At 32.0% G+C, this 22,560-nt stretch overlaps 1 protein-coding gene across 2 annotated transcripts in view; it reads right to left on the reverse strand.

Moving 5' to 3' along the window:
• Nucleotides 1-22,560, reverse strand: part of PRKACB (protein kinase cAMP-activated catalytic subunit beta) — a 120,010-nt gene that overhangs the window by 28,386 nt on the left and 69,064 nt on the right. For both annotated transcript variants that reach the window (XM_035018162.1, XM_035018161.1), the window contains exons 2-3: nt 8,556-8,617; nt 6,071-6,199 (exon numbers count right to left, since the gene is read on the reverse strand). In XM_035018162.1, coding sequence (XP_034874053.1) covers nt 6,071-6,199; nt 8,556-8,617 — 191 coding nt within the window. The remainder of the gene's footprint in view (nt 1-6,070; nt 6,200-8,555; nt 8,618-22,560) is intronic.

Genomic DNA, 22,560 nt, shown 5'->3' on the forward strand with positions numbered 1-22,560 from the left:
TAAAGTAGTTGGTACAAATCACTGCAATAAGTAGGTATTGATTTTAAGTCTTCAGAAGATCAGCAAGGAAATTAAGGACTGAAGAAAAGCCAATAATTGAAAAACAGTGGGTAAAAATGAACAATCTGTTCATTTCCTAATACCTGAATAAATACAAGATTAAATTCTAAAAATTCAATTTGTGCAGCTACAAGAGAGGACACACAAAATACTGGCAAAAAACCAACTATGTCTTTTTTTTTAAATTTTTTAAAATTTTATTTTATTATGTTATGTTAGTCAACATACATTACATCATTAGTTTTTTTTTTTTTTTTTTAAAGATTTTATTTATTTATTTGAGACAGAGAGAATGAGAGAGAGAGAGCACATGAGAGGGGGGAGGGTCAGAGGCAGAAGCAGGCTCCCTGTCGAGCAGGGAGCCCGATGCGGGACTCGATCCAGGGACTCCAGGATCATGACCTGAGCCGAAGGCAGTCGCTTAACCAACTGAGCCACCCAGGCGCCCCTACATCATTAGTTTTTGATGTAGTGTTCCATGATTCATTGTTTGTGTATAACACCCAGTGCTCCATTCAATACTTGCCCTCCTTAATACCCATCACCAGGCTAACCCATCCCCCCACCCCACTCCCCTCTAAAACCCTCAGCTTGTTTCTCAGTCTATAGTCTCTCATGGTTCGTCTCCCCCTCTAATTTCCCCCCCTTCATTTTCCCTTTCTCCAATCTTTTTTTTTTTTTAACATATAATGTATTATTTGTTTCAGGGGTACAGGTCTGTGATTTATCAGTCTTACACAATTTGCAGCACTCACCATAGCACATACCCTCCCCAATGTCTATCACCCAGCCACCCCATCCCTCTCACAACCCCACCACTCCAGCAACCCTCAGTTTGTCAACTACGTCTTTATAACAAATAGGTCATTTAGGATTAATCAAGCTTCCTCTGGATTATCTACTCAATTAATACATAGCAGGGGAAAGCAACTTATCTTCATGAAGACTATGTTTCTATCCCACATGTGATTCCATTTTTAATTTAAGAAAAGGTGACCTTAGGGAGATATAAATAACCATCCAGTATATGTGTAAGTCATTAGAATGTGGCATTCTTTCTTGCTAGAGGCTTACTGTCAGTGTGGGATAGTCACAGAGTTGAAGAAGTTGAACATAAATAAGAAAGGTAAAGATACCATCCAGTTATTAGTATATACAGTTATAGTATAAAAATAATACTGAGCAAAGATTACTTGACTGAGAGTCAGAAGATCTGTATTCTAATCTAGGCCTTCTAATCAAGAAGTTTCGTGATTTTGGAGATATTATTTCAACTCTTAGGATTTCAGGGTTTTTTTTATCTGTAATATGAAGTGGCTGCACCACTTCCATCCAAATTCTAACTAGTTACAGAACTAACTAGTCCATACTTACCACAATAAATTATGTAACATTAGCTGGAAAATTACTATTGCTTTGTATTTACTTTTAAAAATATATAGGCTTAAAAAAATTTTTTTTTAATTTTAGCTGTTTCAGGTTCACAGAATTGAGCAGAAGATACAGAGATTTTCCATGAGACTCCCTTCCCCACACAGGCATAGCCTCCCCCACTATCAAAATCCCCCCCATCAGAGTGGTACATTTGTTACAAGTGATGAACCTACATTGACACATCTTTATCATCCAGAGTCCATAGTTTATGCTAGGGTTTACTCTTGGTGTTGTACATTCTGTGGGTTTGGACAAATGTATAATGACATGTGTGCACCATTATAATACCACACTGAGTACTTTTCACTGCCCTTAAATTTCTCTGTGCTCCACTTAATCATCCATTCCTTCCTACTAACCCCAGGCAATCACTGATCTTTTTACTGTCTTTACAGTTTTGCCTTTTCCAGAATGTCATATAGTTGGAATCATAGAGTATGTAGCCTTTTCAAATTGGCTTCTTTCACTTAGTAATATGCATTTCAAGTTCTTACATGTCTTTTCATGGCTTGATAGCTCATTTCTTTTGAGGGCTGAATAATATTTCATTGTCTAGATGTAACACATTGTTTATTTCTGTATATTATCATATAGTAGCCTTTTAGTTAGGCATTGACAATGTGTTTCCTTTGAAGAAGTAATAAAAACTGCAATAGATAGGCTTTCTGCATTATAGCTCTAAGGCAACTATGTGTATGTAGGGCATAACAATTAAAAATAGAAATAAATGATATACGATATATATATGATAAAAGAACTGGCAAAGCATAAATGCCTAGTTAATTTTTAAGTTAATTTAAAAAGTTAACTAATTAAAATCTAATTTACTTTTAAATGTGCATACTACTACATACAAGGCATAATAATACAATTGAGATAAAGACAATGAAGTGTCTGCCTTAATGCTGCATAAAATCTCTTTGGAAGTACGGTATATGAATATGTGAATATTAATATGCAAATAGTTGCCAAATGAGAGTTATCATGTTGTAAGTGTTCAGACAAGAAAACGTTTATGTTAGGCCCAGTACATAATCTTTCTAATTCCAGATTCTTCATCTATAAAACACTGATAATAATACCTACTTTAAAAGTGACTGTGTTGCATAATGCATGTGAAGTGATTAACACAATGCCTGGCACAAAATAAAAGCTCAAAAAAATATCAACTGTTATTATAATCTACTAAAAAGGGTGAGAGTTCAGCTGGGCCTTACAGATGAATAGATAACAAAGATTAGGAAAAGAGAGAGGAGATACTGTAGTCAGGGTTAATATCCAGAACAATTACCTGAAGGGGGAAATACACAAAGGTAAGTCTGAGTGCTAGTTTCATCTGACAATAGCTTAGGACAATGCTTCTCAAGATTTGGTAATGAAATATCCCTAAATGGCAGAGAAAAAAATAACAAGTAACCCTGGGAGTTTAGTCCATGTTTTATTTTCAACATTCATATAAAATTTATATTTACTTCTTAATATTTCTGTTGGTTTATGTATATTTAAAAGCATTTACAAATGATTACTTATTGGCTAATTTTTTTTTAGCCAAATACTTGGAGAGTTTTTGATAAGGAAGATGGGCTATATATCATCACATACTCCCCCCAGCCCACAGAGATGGCACTGTATTCTCCTGGGGGTCAAGTTTCAATCAGAGAAGTAGAGAATAGAGGATTTGTAGGGGAACAGTGTGAAATAAGACTATGGTAAAGTATGGAAGAAAGTTATGAAGAGTTTGGAAGTAGGATGCAGAGTTCTGCTTTTATTGAATAAATATTAGGAAACTTTTTGAGTGAGTAAAAATCATATGATATGGTAAGAAAAACTTTTTGGCAGTGAGGAAGGGAATTAATAGAAGGTGAAAAGTCTGGGGTTGTGGAAATTAAGATGTTACTGGGAAAGCCCAGTTAATGTTAATGAGGGACCAAACTAGGTGGTGGTAGAAAGGATCTTAGGGGTAACAAATACATTTTAAAGGAAAAATTAATAAGAAGTATAGGCACAGAAATCAGAGCAACCTAGTCAAATTCTTGGTTTATCTTACTAGCCTGTTTGATTTTGGAAAAACTACTTAAATAGAAAGGTCATTGGCTTAAAAGGGAGATTAATGTCACACAAAATTGTGAAGATTCACTGATACAGTAAATATAAAATTCCTAGCAATGCCTGACACATTGTATGTAATGAAGAAATGCGATTTCCTTAATTTCTGTACTGATTCCTTCCCGTTAACCCATACACCCTAAGATAGGAGAAGCCAAAATTGAAAGGTGTGTGACTTCACTAACAGAAAAGAAGGTGATTATGGAGTGTTATTTTATTACTTATCTTTGTCAAATTCAAATAAATAACCTTGAAAAAATTCAAAATATAAAGTCTTTGTAATAGATTCAGAACACTGCCATAGCAGAAATGACTTAGGGTGGCAAATACTCTCTTGCCATGATTTATCTATGAGGTAACCTTCTCAGTAATTTACTTAACAAGTCACTGTCTTGTCAAGAAAAAAAAAAGGAATTAAAAACTTCTTCCCTAAATACTTCAAACATAAAAATGGCATGTTGTATAACCCTTTTAATATTTTATGACTAAAGCATATATTAATTCCTTAAGAAAGATAACAAAATATTAGGGGCTATCCAGACAATAACATTGTAATGACAGGTTTAATAAAGAATATTTTTTCAAATCAAACTTTTGAAGTATTCTGTGTGCTACCAACACAAGTGTACAAGTCACTTACTCTCTCTGAGACCCAATGACTTCATCTAGAAAATCAGAGCAAGGACTAGTCGGTCTCTAAGAGCTCTGTGCTCAGATTGTACAAATTAGGGGTGTAGGCTCAAGGATGAATTGAAGCTTGGACAGAATCCAGAGGGAGAATATGAAAATGAGACAAGGGGACAGTCCAGAGATTGAAATTAACGGTCTTTAAAGAGTAGACAGGAAAAAATAATAGGAAAAGATACCTAAAAAAGAAGAGCCCAGAAAGGCGAGCATAATTAGAAGAACAAGGGGTTACAGAATTCCAGGGACAAGAGAGTTTCAAGGGAGTGGTCAGCACAATCAGAGGCTCTAAAATGTCATATAAGATGAGCAAAAAGAGCCCACTGCTTTTGTTGATGAGGCCACTGGACTGGTGATAGAGCCATTTCAGTGGAGTAGCAGGAGGTAGGAGATAAACAAGGAGACAGTTAAATTATTGTGGGTTAAAGAATTAAGAGGAAGTGACTTAGTGGACAGAGTGATTAAACTATTTTTTCAGGAAGCATGTTAAAAAAGTTACATGAAAAAGGGCAGTATTAATTAATTAAATGTGTGTATGGGTGTATTTAATTTTAGAGAGATTTAAGTCATTATTCTTTTCATGTTGGAGGTTAAATTTGTTTTTTATTTTAAAGCATTTTGGACTGGAACTGCAGACCAGTCTAATGCTGTGCTGTCCAACATAGTAGCTACTAGCTACATGTGGTTATTTAACACTTGAAATGTGGCTGACCTGAATGGAGATATACTATAAGTGTCATATATACATCAGATATTGAAGATTTAGTATGAAGGAAGTAAGATATCTCTGTTTTTTGTTAATTACATGTTGCAATGATAATATTTTAGATACACTGGGCTAAATAAAATCTATTAAGATTGACTTCAACTATTATTTACTTTTTAAATGTGGCTACTAAAAAATTTAAAATTACTTACGTGGCACATTCTATTTCTATTGGACAGCATCAGTCTAGCCATCTGTACCCCTGACTACTAGCTCAGTACCGTTTACTCCACATCCAGCTCAGTATTGTTTACCCCACATTTTCCTACATTCCAGTAAGCCAAAATGTTATTCTTGGGAACCTAATATCTAATATCAAGATTTACCCTTTTTCTTTCACATTCCCTTAATTGTACATGATTACCAGGAAAATGGAAGTTTAACAATTAAACCATGAATAATTCAGACATCCTGATTCATCAGATATACCAATATGTGATAAAAACTTATAAATTTTTTTTTCAAAATGATTTAGTCTTTTTACTGAGATACAACTGACATCTAACATTATATTTATAAGTTTCAGGCATACAATATCATCATTTGATATTTTTTATAATATTATTATTCCAACTTTTTTCTGGTTTAACTGACATTTTAAATTCAGCAAACTCAATCACATTAAACAAAGGGCTTCTACTGTCAATCAAAACAAGTCATAAAATAAAATCACCAAGTTTTTGTTACCTCAATCTAAAGATCAAGTACAACGGATCTCTACATTTTCCACAAGGCAGAATGTAGTAGAAATGCCTGTTCTTTACATGTTGAATTCAGTATTTTGTTAGTAAACATACACATACCTATTACATAAATATAATTATTGAAATAATAATGTATCCCCATATACTTAACTATTAACTACGTATCATATAGTCACAATAAATAAGGATGAAATTAAGTGCAACAATAAAATTATCTGAAGGTATCAATGGAAAGTCATTATATTGCATCTGTTTAATAATCTAGCTGATAAAACTGAAGTTCACCCTTCAGGTAAATAAAGACAAATACACTAACCTTCTGCTTATCTAAGATCTTCATGGCATAATACTGTTCAGTGGCTTTATGTTTCACCAACATGACTCTTCCAAATGAACCTGTTCCAAGGGTTTTTTTCCTTTCAAAATCTTCCAGCCCGGCATTATTCTACACATACATGAAAAATAAAATAAAACTTAAAATTAGAAATTCTCATAAGACTATGGTAACTATAATAGATTTAGTTATATATAATCAGAAGAGATCACTTAAAACTATCCATTTAAAAACAATACAAAAAGACTACTGAGATTCCAGGTTATTGGTTCTATTTTTCCCTTTGAATAAGAAATGAACTAATATTTGAAAAGAGAATTATATTGCAAAACAAAGCATAACAGTAATGGGAAGAAATAAGAGCCTAACCTGAAGTATTAAAAGTCATAATGAATTCCAATATGAATTCCTAGTATTAGACTTTTAATAAATAAGTTTCATATTTTAAGATTTACAAACTGACCAGCAGTATACTGACACAATCATGGAAGCCATACAGTCTCAGTGTACTCACAAATAATTCTTTTTTTTTTTTTTTTTTAGAGTCCTTTCACTAGGGATACCTCTGAAGAAAGCGCTATCTTACTTCATTTCTATCTTTATACAAGCTTATAGGCCTAGATAATAACAGCATGAAAGATCCTAATGGCTCTTTCTCTGATGTTATAATAACCTGGTATTACCTAAAACAGTAATAATAAGGAAAGAAGAGTTCCTCATTCCCACAAAGATAACCGAAAGTCAGAGTCTCAGAACAATAATCAGTCTCTTTCTCTCCCTCAATAGATGCTTTGTTATGAGCAAACATCTTTGTTTGGCTTTGACTATAGCATAGAAGCAAAGAATTGGAGGCATCAATCTATTGAATTTGTTGCTGCCACAACAAAATGAAAATTACTGGGAAGAAATTATGTGCTAAATAGCCACAAGTAGTAATTGCTGACCCATTTGTTTAATAGGTTTCATTACAAAGATCTTCATGAAAATCTTGGAAAAAAATATTTGCAAGGGTCAGTCTGTACAGTGTTATAGCTTGAGAAAAATGTGATGTAATGTGATTCTTGTATAAGTAAAAAATCTGGACAGTTACTGCAGTTCACTGTCATTGGATTTAATCTCAATTACAAATCAAAGCTTGCCTCTGGAGACAGCCTAATTTCTTGCTGAATCATTACAGAGAGAGCAAGCAGCTCTAAGTTATAAAACTTGTTTCATCAAATTTAGTTTCAAATTTCTAATGATTTTAAATTGCTATGAAATTCTATATCAATGTAGAAAGGAAAAGCTCTTATAATTCTGATGGAATTATTTAATTTTATGGATTAATGCTTAATTTTTTGGTTTTAACAACACCAATTGAAATGTTTAATATAATTCCCAAGTACATAATGGAAACAGACTTACTAGACAACAAACAGAACATCTCTTTTTGCTAGTTATTGCTTTTCATACAATTGTACCATCTTCCTCACCTTCCTCAATGTTTCATGTAAGACAATGTCTTAAAGTACAGGTCATGCTTTTAATTTTAGTATCTTTATAAAAAATGGTGGTATGATGGTATCTTTATAAAAAATAATACTTAAAATTAAATATTTTTTAATGAAAAAGATACTTGAAATAAAAATTTTTGTGGTAGGAAAATAGATGTTCAAAATTGAATCTAGTATTAAAGTTCATTAATTATTTATAACTTCAAAAAGAGATTTTTTGGCAAACATAAATGGCCCTTTTTATACACAGTTTTTAGGTCTCAGTTACAATTTAAAGTACTTAAGTTATGTAGAATTTACCTCATCCAATGTTTATGGAAAAGGATCCCTGTGTACTTGGTATGTTGCCAATAGCCAAGTATTTGTGATTAAGAATTTGAAACTGCACAATAGTATCCCTATTGTTGTAATTAATAAAAATAACAAATATGCTATCAAAGGCACAAATAAAAATTACTATACATTAAAAATATCAAGAGTTTGTAGCAGCTTATAATTAGTATCAAAATTTACATAATCATATATTGTAATGGAAATTAGGTTCTTCTCCAATTTAGGTATACATAAAATTATTTGTTTTTTGTTTTTTTAAATATTTTATTTATTTATTTGAGAGAGAGAATGAGAGACAGAGAGCACGAGAGGGAAGTGGGTCAGAGGGAGGAGCAGACCCCCTGCTGAGCAGGGAGCCCGATGTGGGACTCGATCCTGGGACTCCAGGATCATGACCTGAGCCGAAGGCAGTCGCTTAACCAACTGAGCCACCCAGGCGCCCCATAAAATTATTTGTTAGCAAATCAAAACATAATGTTATAATATTATGGCAAAATTCCTATGTTAAGCTTACTTTTTAAAATGCGACTTGAAAGTTTAATGCTATTTTACGGTTTTTAAAGTAGTAAATTACCTGGGCAAGAATCATGATTTTATATAATAGAACTTTTAAATTATAGAAAATTTTAAATATTCCTTACCGGAGCAGGATTTTCCCATTTTTTAAGAAAGTCTTCTTTGGCTTTGGCTAGAAACTCTTTCACTGAAAATATAATCGAAACAAAAACAAAAACAAATTTTGTCTTGTAAGAATATTTACATTACATTACATGTAAATATACTTTAAAAACACAGACTTATGTCAACTATTGTTACCATGAAACGTGTATTCATAACCATGATAAACTACAGGACTATTTACTTCCTCTAAACAAGAAGCAAATATTTTTTTTAAATTTCTAAGACTCTCCTCTAATACTCTTCTATATGGAGATCACTTTCATGATTTCAAATCTAATAATAAAAATGCCATTCCTGAAAACATACTTGAAAGTAATGTAAAAAAGTTAGAAATCAATCTAGAAGAAAATATTGATTATAAATAAGCCAGCTGTGGTATTAACAGAGCTATTAAATATAAGAACTGAAGATATCTGGAGAATGTGAACTTGTTGATTTGTGGAATTTCAAATATAACTGATTTTGATAAAAGGCTGTTTTCAGGTATAAGGATTTATGTTATTAGATTTGTGTTTTCTCTACTGATGGTAGAGAGAAAAGGAAAAAATACAGGCTATACTTAGAGGATACCCACAAAGACTTAAAAACAAAACAGAACAAAACACCAAAAACAAAACACCCAAACAGCTTAAAAATCTTATTCTAAATTTGGAGCAAAGCTAAATGACTAAATGCCTGAATGCCTAGTTTAAAATGTGCATGAAAGTAAAGCATTCAAAACCAAATGTTTATCTAGTGATCAATAACAGCTACATTATCAAACTGTGGTTTGAAGTTTTAAGATTTGTTAAATGATGAATCATTTAAAAGGTTTCCTCTTTTTCATTTTCTTTCCACAAAGTTGCCATAATGACTTCTGTTTACAGAATGACTTCAGGAGTTTAAAAACAAATAGGAAAAAGATTACAGAGATAAGACAGTATTAACAAATGCATTCTTCTTCCTATAGTCAGGTATGAGAGCAAAACCTGGCAATTCAAGAAGCATTTATTTTAGTATTTCTTTTTGTTTGGAAGTTCCCGCTATTTCTCTGATACCTAAATCTATAAATAAAGAAGACAACAGAATTTAAATAGTGTTGAAATAGTAAAAAGCTAGGCAAAATGAACTTAGAGTGGGACACTGGCATTTATTTCAGAAATACTAAGAGTGATGATAATGAAGAAGAAGAAAAGACAAAGCTAATAGTGGAAGTGAGGGGCTCACAAATTCTTTGATAAGATCATCTAATGATGTGGTGGTATTAAAGTGAGGCATTTTAAGATATACATGATTATTTCCTCCTTTACCTTTGTAAAGTACCTTTGCCAAAACACTGTTGCTAACCAAAAAAGGCTGTTGGCATTCTAAATGTTTTGAGATTTCAAAATGGTGATGATAAGCACCAGGAGCAGACATTAGTTTTTAAGTAACACTAGAGTGTTCATTTCTGAAGACATTATTTTACTACTTCATATAAACTGTCACTTGTATTTTGCTGTAAAACACTCTCAAAATACCTATTTTAGAAAATTTGAGAAAAATAATTTTTAAAATTAGAATCTTCCCATTGTATGAAAATCTCAACCACCAAAACAATGAATCAAATAATTGCACCTAATTATGCAAATATGATCTAATTCTTCCTGGGGGTGGATTTGGGGGCGGAAAAGTCTTACATTTTGAGTTTAGGATGGTTCAAGTCATCCTACTTCTAAAATTTAATGTACTAGTTACAACTGAAGAAGAGTGGTTTTAGAAGATTGTATTATATTTTATTTATTCTTCTCGTGGAGCAGACATATTTGCAATGGCATTGACTTAGAGATGACAGCTAAAATAAATTAAAAACATAATTCCCTGTTAAATGCAACTGTGGCTTTTAAGAAACAACAACTTGTGATTCTCAAAATATACATCTCATTTCTTTTCAAAAATATTTTTGGTTATCTTCTATTTATAGAACTTGCACATCAAGTTGCGTTATAAACTTTCCAGATGCCTGCATGAGTATAGATAATTTGGAGACAAGGAAGAGAATCAGGCAAAGAAAAACAAAAAAACAAAAAACATTCCTAACATCCTGTTTCACCTTATCCTGTCATTTCCTGCTAAGTGGATCTGGAGTTAAGAAAAAAGTAACTGGTCAAAGGAAGGACTAGTAGCATTTGCCAAGGATGGTACACTGAAAGAAAATTTCCTTCTTCCTGCTTGGTGTTTGAGCTAGAGGAAAAATTTCAGGTACTACTTAATTCACTAATAGGATATTCAGGAAATTCTCTGTACTCATCAATATTCCAAGTTCACTGCTAAGTAACATTATAGACAGTAACAGTTCTCAAAAAGGTCTTACAGGAAAATTATCAGAAAAGGATAGGAATCAAAGATATTAAATTTTGTGAATTATTTCAACAAATAAAGAGATTCCCTTCTAGAGTAAGGATCAGTATTAATTATAATGTCATTAAATAGTTCCATGAATTAAACTCTACTCCTGAAACACTTTGTCATCTAAGTATATATACATATATAAAATCTCTAGTTCATATGTGCACTGTTTAGATGCAAAGATGAACACAGTTAACTCTATAAAAATACAAGTTAACCAAAATATATATCTTACAAATATAAACACCAGAAATAAAATATTTCACAATATGCTGGGTTATGAATAACTAAAACATTAGCAAGCAATCTAGAACCCCATGTATTCACTTTGGTTTTTACTATTTTTAGACAGTGGTGAATTTCACTTTCTAAATGTTTTTCTCTGGTTTTTAAAAAAATTTATATCCACTGACATAAGGTGTCAACCTAATTAACAAAATAACTGGTAGGAGAGATAGCCAAATTCAAATACTGCAGCACATTCAATCCAGAGTTCCCTATAAAGCATATATTTGAAGTTCTCAAATTTTTTGGTTTTCTTGTTGTATCCTAAAATGTATGCAATATCTATATTTAACCATTTTAAACCACTGTGATATCCTGAAACAGTCCTAAGTTTTAGAGGTTGGCATATCTGAGTTAGAAAATATTGGCTCTAATACTTCTTAGCTACATGATTATGGGTAACTAAGTACCTAATGGTGATTAGTAACTCTCCTTATGAAAAGATCTCAGTGAAGAATTTTTCTGCAAATATATTTTGTTCTGTACTGGTCAAAAATGTACTACAAAAAATGAAAAGGACATACCAAAAATTAAATCAATTTCTTTCTAGGAGTATAGATTTCAATTATATATTGTTTCCAAATAAATTTATTTTCTTTTCCATCTGTATCATTTAAAGATATCACATTGCATTCAAAAGAAATGAGCATACCAAAGAAATCTATTCCTACAAATAGGACTGAATGTTTACCCAAATTCATGAGATAAAGAAGAAACAAAGTGACAATTTTTATGTGTTTCCAAAACTCCTAAACTTAATTCTTTTTAAAAATTTTTTAAATTTTTTTTATTTTTAAAGATTTTATTTATTTATTTGAGAGAGAGAGAATGAGAGACAGAGAGCATGAGAGGGGGGAGGGTCAGAGGGAGAAGCAGACTCCCTGCCGAGCAGGGAGCCCGATGCGGGACTCGATCCCGGGACTCCAGGATCATGACCTGAGCCGAAGGCAGTCGCCCAACCAACTGAGCCACCCAGGCGCCCTAAACTTAATTCTTATCTCCCTCAAAATATTTTTGAATATATTTATACACAGGACACAGCTTAAAAATTAGATTACAAAGTTCATTTTAAACATTAGGAAAATTAATTAAAAAGTCAAGTATGGCATATCTTTATTCCATCTTATGCAAATAATCCTACAATGAATAAGAATGCTTCACTAATTACATTTAGTAAATGTATTTATTTGGCACTTTTGGATTCTGTGTTAAATATACTTACATTACTGCATATTATAAAAAGAGCATATTATTATAGGATGCCATTATCCAATGCTTAAAAGACGTTGTCATTGATGGTTTGTAAGAAGAATTTAGAAATCCATTCCTATACAGATTACAACTACTCTGATGTTAAGTTCTCCAGTTTCTTTGTAATGAGATAAATGTCACCTTCCTTTTTAACACATCTTTTACAATAAAAACACAACTTTATTAAACTTTTATTTAATGGATGTCAGAAAAAGTAAAGAGAAACAATCAGAAAATAGAACAAAACAGACTATAAACTTTCTAGGGTAAATACCCAGTTAAAATATTAGCTGTTTTGTTCCAAATTTACACTATATTTTCTTTAAAAAACCATCATTAACCTGGGTTATCTAATTTAAGTGGTGTGCATTAATCTGTCTTCTGCTACCCTGTACAATTCCCACTACTTTACAGTGTTATATTTGTTGTTTCTAAAATATCACATAAGAAACTGCAATATAGGGGCGCCTGGGTGGCTCAGTTGGTTGGGCAACTGCCTTCGGCTCAGGTAATGATCCTGGAGTCCTGGGATCGAGTCCCACGTCAGGCTCCCTGATCAGCAGGGAGTCTGCTTCTCTCTCTGACCCTTCCCCCTCTCATGCTATCTCATTCTCTCTCTCAAATAGATGGATAAAATCTTTAAAAAAAAAAAATTAAAAAAAAAAACTGCAATATAAATCATTTCTATAGATCAACTCAACATAAAACTAAACCACTTCCCTCTATCAACTAAAATATTTTATTAACTCTGTATATTTTATAAAATATAACTTATGAGGAGCATAACAACTTGCAAACAACCAAATAAAAAGTTTAAAGGTAACATTTGTTTTATTAAAAGTAGTTGCCTACCAGATACTTCTGAAGAGGAGCAAGCTTGTATCCAAAAAAAATAAATTAAACAGTGATTAAAAAACACTCACACAAAAAAACCCCAACATATTAGCATGATGTCACCTATACACATTTTCTCAGAATATTATGTACACAAATAAAACATTAATATGGAAACTCAATTTTTTGACATATTCAAAGAGGGCTTTTTAAAATTAAATGGTTAAGAAATAAAATCAGTAATTTTTGTTTGGTGTCAAAATCAATACCATTCTAATTCTCCTTAACTAACAAAAACTTAACTCTTGTAGCAATAGTGCTAATAATTCTCAAATTTTTTGGTTTTCTTGTTGTATCCTAGTTAAGTAGTATATCCTGAAATACACATCCTGTAACTACTGCAATGCCATCACTGGCTTTATTATTTATTCAAAACTCCACTGTAGGAACAACACTATTAATTGTAACACTTTGTAACTCCCTTTTGAAAGACATTAGTGTCTCTCTGGCATTTACTTCCTTAGTGCTAATTTAACAATCTTTCAACAACATTTATTGAGCACTGTTTAGTGGTGCCAGAAACTGAGCTAGAAGTGTATAGGTAAGAAGGTGCCCAATCATGAGAGTAACTATTTGCCATGGTGATGCTTTTCAATGTGTAGGAAGGAATGGGAGTAAACGGAGTTATTCACAACTGCTAGCCTCTATTTCTTCTGGGAAACAGGAAGCAAGATCATTTGCTAAGGAAGAGGGGGGCCAGATAGAGTAAGGAGAATTTAACGGTTGGGGTTTGAGGCCTGGGGGTTTAAACCTTGATGGCTATCTATGTAGGGAATAAGGAAGAGGGCTATTCTTCTAAAAATTTCCCATTAGGAAAAGAGAAAGTATTAAGTACTATAAACGATGGCATGTTTCTTAATATTTTTTGTAATAATAGTTTAAAAATTTTCTTACTGAACAGATTGTAATTCATGGGCTTCCTGATCTCTCTGCAATTAAATTATTTTTATCTTCCTTAATGAAAGGATTAGTCTATTTAAGAGTTATTTCGTGTGTCAGAAAGTACAAAACAGGATGGAAACTGAGATTAATTACCTGTGAAAACACCAAGTTCTATTGACAAATAACAGAATAGTACAATCCCTTCCAAAACTTCTGGAAAGTGTAAATCTAGTTGAGTGTAATAGTCTGTCTTCTGCCACCCCTATTTCAAACACCCACCTCTTTGGAGCTCTTCAATTGTTATTTCTAAGAATAACCCCCCCACACATACACTGTACTACACATATTTTCAGTAAACTAAATATAAAACATTCTAGTTGCCACAAAATACCTAATAAAAATCCAATTTATAGCAACAAAGCAACAGAATTATTCTGTAAAAAATGGTTTCCTACCAGATGCTTCTGATGATTTGCGTGCTTGGTCAAAAAGAATAAATAAGTTAAACAGATTAAATAACACATAAAATAACATACCCACAAGAAGAAACCCATTCGTATATGTTCATTAGTATATTTACACATAGAAAAAGAATGAAAAATACTTGGGCATACATATTCAAAAGTGTTTTATCTAAGGATTACAACACATTCTCTGGACATACATTTTTTTTAACCAACTAAACCCTATTCTAGAAATCTGTTAATCAAATATATTCTATCTCTTTAATGAAAAGACCAGTTGTGTTCAATTTACTGAAGGGACACTTTATTTGCTTCACCATATTCAAGCATGTTCACTCAGAGCAAGTTCACTGGAATCTTAAAAATGATAGTGAGTATAAAAAACAACTTTAATTACTGCAATTATATTTGTGCATTTCAGTGGGTGGGACCATGCCTACTTTTGTTTACTAAGATATCATTTAGTCATGCATAAAGTCACACATGAATGGGTGTTTAGAAATTTAATAGGCAATGAAAACTTTCCAATTGCAATATCTATTTTACTCTTCTTTCTTTTTCTTATGTTTTTTAATTGGTTAATCTTTATCGAGTCTTGGTTACAAGTGAACAGTATAATTGACTAACTTTCACTAAACTGTTAAAAAAAAAATTTTTTTTGTGAAACATATACATTTAAATGATCAAATTATAGAAACACATTAATTTATTTAACTAGCATCTACATGGAGAAATGGATACACCATGAATACATATAGTACACCCATTTACACCTAATGACATGTCCATGCTTTCTCTCCCAACTTCCTCTTGATTTAGGGATGTTGTGGATTTTCTAGGCCATCCAAGTCATGTTTGTTTGGAGATGTTCCCTGTAGGATTTTGTAAAACTTTAAATTTACAGCAATAAATGACCCAATCTTTGAAGTACTCTTTGAAATGTACTTGACTTCCTTAATTGTTCAGAGACTTTTTCTTAGAGAAATATTATATCATCACAATCATATGTTAAAGATTTTCCATTCAGTTCTGAATTCAAATATTCTGTCTTGCTACCAGACAGCATAGAGCTAGGAGTGGATTCCTAGATGATAGAGTATGCACATTTTCAACTTTACTAGGTAGTAATAAGTGCCTCAATAAATGTTGTGCCAGTTTATTTTGGCACATCTTTGATTATCCATATCCTCAATAAAATGTGATACTAACATAATGGGTATGAAATCATATTTTATTGTTAAAGATTAGGTAAATATCTCTCAGTAAAATTTTATAACTTTTTCCCTTACAAGTCTTATTATACTTTTATTAAATATAGTCCTAGGTTCTTTAGGGTTTGGGTTGCTATTGTAAAAGGGAGAATTTGTTTATTGCTCATGTATGGTTAATGTTTATATACTGATCTTATTGTATCTGGCAAACTCTCTTATTAATTCTAAAATAACACTGGTAGAGTCTCTTGAATTCTCTATGCAGAGAATCACCTATCATCTGTGAATAATGACAATTTTGTTCCCTCCATTTTTTTATTGTCTTATTGTGCAGGTTATGACTAATAATTCAATACTTTACAGAAACAGACAATGAGCATCCTTTTCCTGTTCCTAAATTCAGAGTAAATGTTTCTAATTATTTTCTTTTCCCATACTTAACTTGTAAAGCTATACTTGACTCAATAAATAAAAAAGTTTCTCCTCTTTTTTAATTCTTTGAAAGATTTTGTACAAGACTGAAATTTTTGTTCTTTGACTACGTCCTAGAACTTGATTATAAAACTGCCCAGTCCTAATTTTGTCAAGTTTTGAATAAAGATTTTAATTATGATTAGTTCTCATCGTTCTTTTAAAAGTCTTTTCCATGAACTAACCTTTGGTGCTGATGGATTTTAATTTTCTATTTTACTGAGTTTTGCTCATGTCTTCATTAGTTTTTTTGTTTTTTGGATTAACCACGCTGTGCTTTCTCTAACTTATTTACTTGAATAATTACATCATTATCATTTAATGTCTTTCTCCTTTTCTGATGTAAGCATTTAAAACTTTGTTTCTAAATCCACTTTAGCTGCACCCTGTAAGTTTTCATACATAGCGGAATTTTATGAGTTTATTCTTGACCTGTGAGTTACTTGAATTTTTTAAATCTCTAAATGTAATATTTGTGTGTTTGTTAATTGTTTAATAAGTCCTTTTTACTGATTAAACTTAATTGCTTTGTAGTCAGAGATCATGGCCTACATCTCAATTCTTTAAAATATTTTGAATATGTTTAGTTGTATAATCAGTTTTGTAAGTGTTCTATATATATCTGTGTATCCTCCAATTACTAGGTGAGAATTCTTTATAAATATCCATAAACATTATATATTTACAATTTCTTCTTCTAAATGGGTCAATTTTGTTTTCTATGTTTTGAGGTTCTGTTAGAGATGCATAGTCTTTTTTCTCTTATTTTATATTTCTTTTTTATGTGAATATTAATTTTAAATGGTAGTCTGTGACAATTCTACTCTCTGACATTCTTGGAAGGGTGTAATCCTGTGGTATCTGGTGAATACTGTTTGTAGTGGAGTGTGTGTGTACCTATTTTGATTTTGGATTGTGAATGTAAAGTTCAGTTGGGCTTTATCTGTGATAAACCTGCAGGGCTTGACTTGAGGATATATTTTGTATTAGCTTCTGTCTGGCATCCAGTGGATGTTGCTAGCCTGGGACTGTTACAATAATGTATTTTATTTTATTGGTGATTCTTAGACTACATAATTAATACAGATTAAAACATGAAATTTACTGGAGAAGCAGCTGATTACAAACTCTCACGAGAGGCATCCCACACACATGCACATATACTCCTCCCATGTCCCCAGGAATCTAAGCCAAGAAATACAAGCTTCCTTATTTTCTCCCTGTGTCAGTGGAGAGGCTTTATTTTCTAATCTATGCTTTTGCTGAGGTTATAATCCTTTGAGGATCCTGGTTTTATGTAGGAGTCTAGGAAATCCCAAGATGCATGGATCAAATAAGTTGTCTTCTGGCTCTGTGAGGCCATTTAAAATGAGAGCCCTTTGGCTCTTTCCACTTTTTCATGTGTCTGTTGGCCATTGAGACACAAACTGAGGGTTCTAGAGGGGAGGGGGGGTTGGGGGATGGGTTAGCCTGGTGATGGGTATTAAAGAGGGCACGTTCTGCATGGAGCACTGGGTATTATACACAAACAATGAATCATGGAACACTACATCAAGAACTGATGATCTAATGTATGGTGATTAACATGACAATAAAAAATTAAAAAATATATATATATATAAATTAAATGGAAAAAAAAATGAAAGCCCTTTGGTTAGACAAGATAGGAGAATCTCAAGGTAGTCAAAGTATGCTCCCCCTTACAACTATGGTTTCCATTTACCACTTCACTTTTTGTACACTGAGGATTTCTGTTATATTCTTGTGAGTTCAGGTATTCATTTAAAGGGATGCTTGTTATATTTTATTTAGCATTTCTAGATGCTGTTGGATCATCATTAATTTTTGCTCTAGAAAGCTTTTCAAATTAATCTAAAATGTTTGGATTTTTTTCTTTGTAAGACAAGCTTTGAGTTAAATTATAAGATGCAAAGATAGCTTGACGTTTGTATAATTTTTTATCTTTGAAATTAAAAACTTCTATCAAGATATATTTAGGTGTTGGTGTTTGTATTAATCTTTGTCAAAACACAATGAGCTCATTGAATCCATAGACTCAGCTTTTTTTTCAACTAAGAAGTTTCCCTGAATCATATTTTTTATTATTGTTCCTATTTTATTGGTCATTATCTGTTCTGAAGGAATGCTATTCATTCAATTTGTACAGTTTCCTATTCTAATATACTTTTTACCTCATAATTTTTATCCTGTCCATTCCCCCTAGATTCTGGTAGGTTTTATCAAGCTAGTTCTCCACATCATTAATTCACTTTCCTGGAGTGATTATTTTGCTCTTTATTGCTTCTAATGCAGCTTTATGTTCTGCAAATGCCAGGTTCATGTTCTTATAACCATCCCTTATCACAATTTCTTTTCTATTACTGCCTGTCAGCCAGCTCTCTTCTCATCCTACTCTCCTGTTTTTTTGTTTTTTTAATCTTATCTTTCAAGTGAACACAGATTCATGTTCACTTGGAATTTTTAAGAATTCAACAGATACTATTTATAATTTCTTATTTTTAAACTCTCCCCAACATATTTTCTAAATATAAGTTCACTCTTTTCCTCGTAAAGTCTGTGATTTATCCTTTAATGATGCATAATCTCATTCCTAGGATCCATGTTGTTGCTTTTCTTGTTTATCCATTTATAAACAATGAGAAGCCTTTCAAAACTTTACAAACGCCCCAAATAAGGTGGATCTCAGATCTTTTAATTGGCACATATTTATATTATCACTTAAATAATTCAGGGACTTTCAGAAATGGGAATGGAGGCAGAACCATAGGGTTTCTTGCTGATGGTGATACCCACCACATCAGGGAAGAGCCCTGTTATATGTGGAAGTAGAAAAGCCACATTTTCAACTTGGAATAGCTTAGCAAATTCTTGGCTGTCCCATAAGTGTTTTAAAATGAAAGTAATCATCAGTGTTGGATCTTCCACTCATCTCCCCCAAAGCCTTTCTTATAAGCTTCATCCATCCCTCCAAATTAGTGAGGATGAAACTATTGTTTATTAATTTTCCATAAAGGCAAGCTACTCAGAGTAAAACTGTTAGTTAGACTTTGGTGTATGATCTTCAATCTAATACTGTATATTTCTGGGCAAGTACAGTTTCTTAATTCCAAAACTGAGAATTGATAAACTGTTTTTCCAGTTTTGTGTTCTTATATTTTTAATCTAGAAAATAAAGATCTAGAAAGGGGAGTTAAGTAAATGCTTGTGCTCAAGTCTGTAACTTTCCTGTCATTCATAGCAGGTTAAGCTTCTTCTTCAGAGATTTGCCCTCCACTGCAGCTAGGCCAATAAGAGTTCTCTTCTGGGATTTTGAAATAAGGGTGCTAGTTTTGTTCTGATAAGCATAGGAATCAAAAACTAAAACACATGACTGATAGTTTCCATTGATAATGTAAGAAAAGCACTCAAATATGGGTAATTTTTAGTCGTTCCTTTATTCTACAAGAATTTATGAATTCATTACTACATTTGGTGCACTGGGATAGCTACTGGAAACACAAAGATTAACTCAGCACTATCCTTGATTTAAGGATTTCAAAGTTTGGAGACTGGAAACTGACATGCTAGTATATAATCTCAGTATAATATAAACAATTTAACAAGTTTATAAGTTTATAGTTTATAAGTTTATAAGTCTGTTTTGGGAGTATAGGGGAATCACCTAACTCTATGAAGTCAATGATGAAGGCACTGAAGAGAGCTGGTTTTCATAATTTTTATGATATAAGATATAAATATGAAAAGGTAGCAAGGAATAATATGTAGTATAGTATGGCCAGAACAGAATTTTATGAGAGAGATGCAGATAAATAAAGCCAAAAAGGTAGGTCATTGATCTTACATACTTTACTTTAAGGAATTTAACCTTTACCTTAGAGACAATAAGGAATAACTGAAAGTTTTCTTGTTTGGTTATGAAATGGGCATATTGGCACTTAAAAAATGGCAGCATGTTAAATGAATGGTCTAGAGGGATATAAAACTGGAAGCTTAGAGGCTGATGAAGCAATTACTAGAATAGGACTGAGAATATATGGAATGCCTAATCTTTAGCATCCCCAGTGTTAATATGACTAGAGAAAATTGAGTGATTTCTGAGGCATTTCTGATATAGAATCAATAAAAATTAATGACTGAGTGCCTGCCTGGGGTGGGGTTAAAAACAAGTTAGGAATTACTATAAGGTTTCTGTTTTAAATTCCTACATGGGCACTGGGATCATCAACAGATATCAGAATCAATGAAAAAGGAGTAGATTTGGGATGGAAAGAGAAAATTCACATTTGAGCTGAATGTTCAGGTAACAACTGAAGATGTGGGCATGGATGAGATCATTCGGAGAGAATATAGCATTAAGAGAGGGCCAAAGATAGATTCTCAGAGAAACCTAACACTTAATAGGCAGGAAGGAGAAAAAGAGTAGCTTTTTAATTAGAAAAATACCACATGCATATAAATACCACATGTACAGCTATAAACTCAGATAAAAAGGACTAGCATTTGTTTATTTTAATAAATAAAATGACATTTCATCTGTGATTTCCCACATTTCGAAATGGCTAAGGCTTGTAACCACTCTGACAGGAGTAAAATTAGTTGAAATTGGACAATACTGAAAAAGTCAGAATGTCTAATTGTGACTACTAAGATTCCTGTGGTAGAAAGGGCTATAAGGACAAGCCAATATGATCAAGTATATCAAATATTATCTGAATAATCCATACATTCTTCAAAGAGAAATAAAGCAATAGAAAAGCAGCAACAATTTTCTCAGCTAAAACCAATACATCCAACTGTAAAACCTCTAGAACACCACAGTGGTTACCTAAAAATTCTGTTTTAAACCAAACTTTCAAGGAGAAAACACTCATTGGCCAGAGTCAAAGAAATCTAATATTTTAAGTATGATAACCAGGTATATTCAATTTTGATATCCATAGAAATCCTAAGGAATGTTAACATGTTGATTTTGTAGTATTAGCCCAAATTTAAAACACTAGATCAGAAGGATCTATCTACTAACAGGAAAATAACAATAACAATTCTTAGTATCTTCCATATAAAAATGTCCTTTAATGTCTAATATCATTTTATAAACAAAACCTAACAGTGTTGAAGAGGCTTATGGTATATGGCAACAGGATAAAAAAAATATTTATTGGCAGTAATGAGGTGATCTCCAATTATGGAAGAAAAGGTACATCTATTTTGAATTCTATCATTATATAGCAAAAATACAACTCTCTCAGGTTCTGAATTCCAATTCCAAATCCTTTAAGTGTAAATTATAGACTGTTACACATTATAAGAAAAACAATATAACATTTCTCTTAAAAATGTATCAGATTCAAAGGTTAACTTACAAACATCCTCCTTTTTAGTTAAGCAAAAAGATGCTAATGAATTATGCTCTAAGCAAGTATTTCTCACTCTAACAACAGGATATCTATTTTTAGCTACAGGTTTGGCTTAAAGTGAACAGCTTTTACCCCATGATAAACTGCAGTATATACTGTAGTATATTTTCTCAAAAAACATTTTTGGAAATGTTTCAAAAAAAAAAGCCATATGATAAAAACAAAAAAGGAAACTAATCACAAAAGTACGTATTCTAACAAATTATTTCCCCCAAAACAGTATCTCTGAAAAATTTTAACAAAGCTTCCAAAACCAAAATGTACATATTTATTTCATCATTAAATCTTTATTTCTCAATGAAGTGTAGTTAAAAGCAACCAATACAATTAATCGACAAAATTCTGGCAGCATCTTATTTAAGATTAATATTTTGAAAATATTATCAAAAAGAAGCTAACAAAAATTAATATTAGAATGACAAGCCAATAAATGGGAAGTTTAATTATCTTCAGGATCAGATACTAAAAAGAAATTCCTCTCTTATCATGGTGGGTCTTTAAAATACTAATTTGTAACACAATATCAACAGTATTTAATGAATACAATAAATCAAACCATAAAGAGAATTAGAAACTGATTACTGATATTGACTATTAATACTGGTTTTACTTGTTCACGGTTCTCAATGGATTTTAAAAGCAAATTACTATAATGCCAAAATGCAAAAGCATCAACAGAAAATGTAATTCACTATAGCTCTG

The sequence above is a fragment of the Mirounga leonina genome, unplaced genomic scaffold (genome assembly GCF_011800145.1).
Source record: "Mirounga leonina isolate KUSES-001 unplaced genomic scaffold, KU_Mleo_1.0 Mir_173, whole genome shotgun sequence".
In the NCBI taxonomy this organism is placed as follows: Eukaryota; Metazoa; Chordata; class Mammalia; order Carnivora; family Phocidae; genus Mirounga; species Mirounga leonina.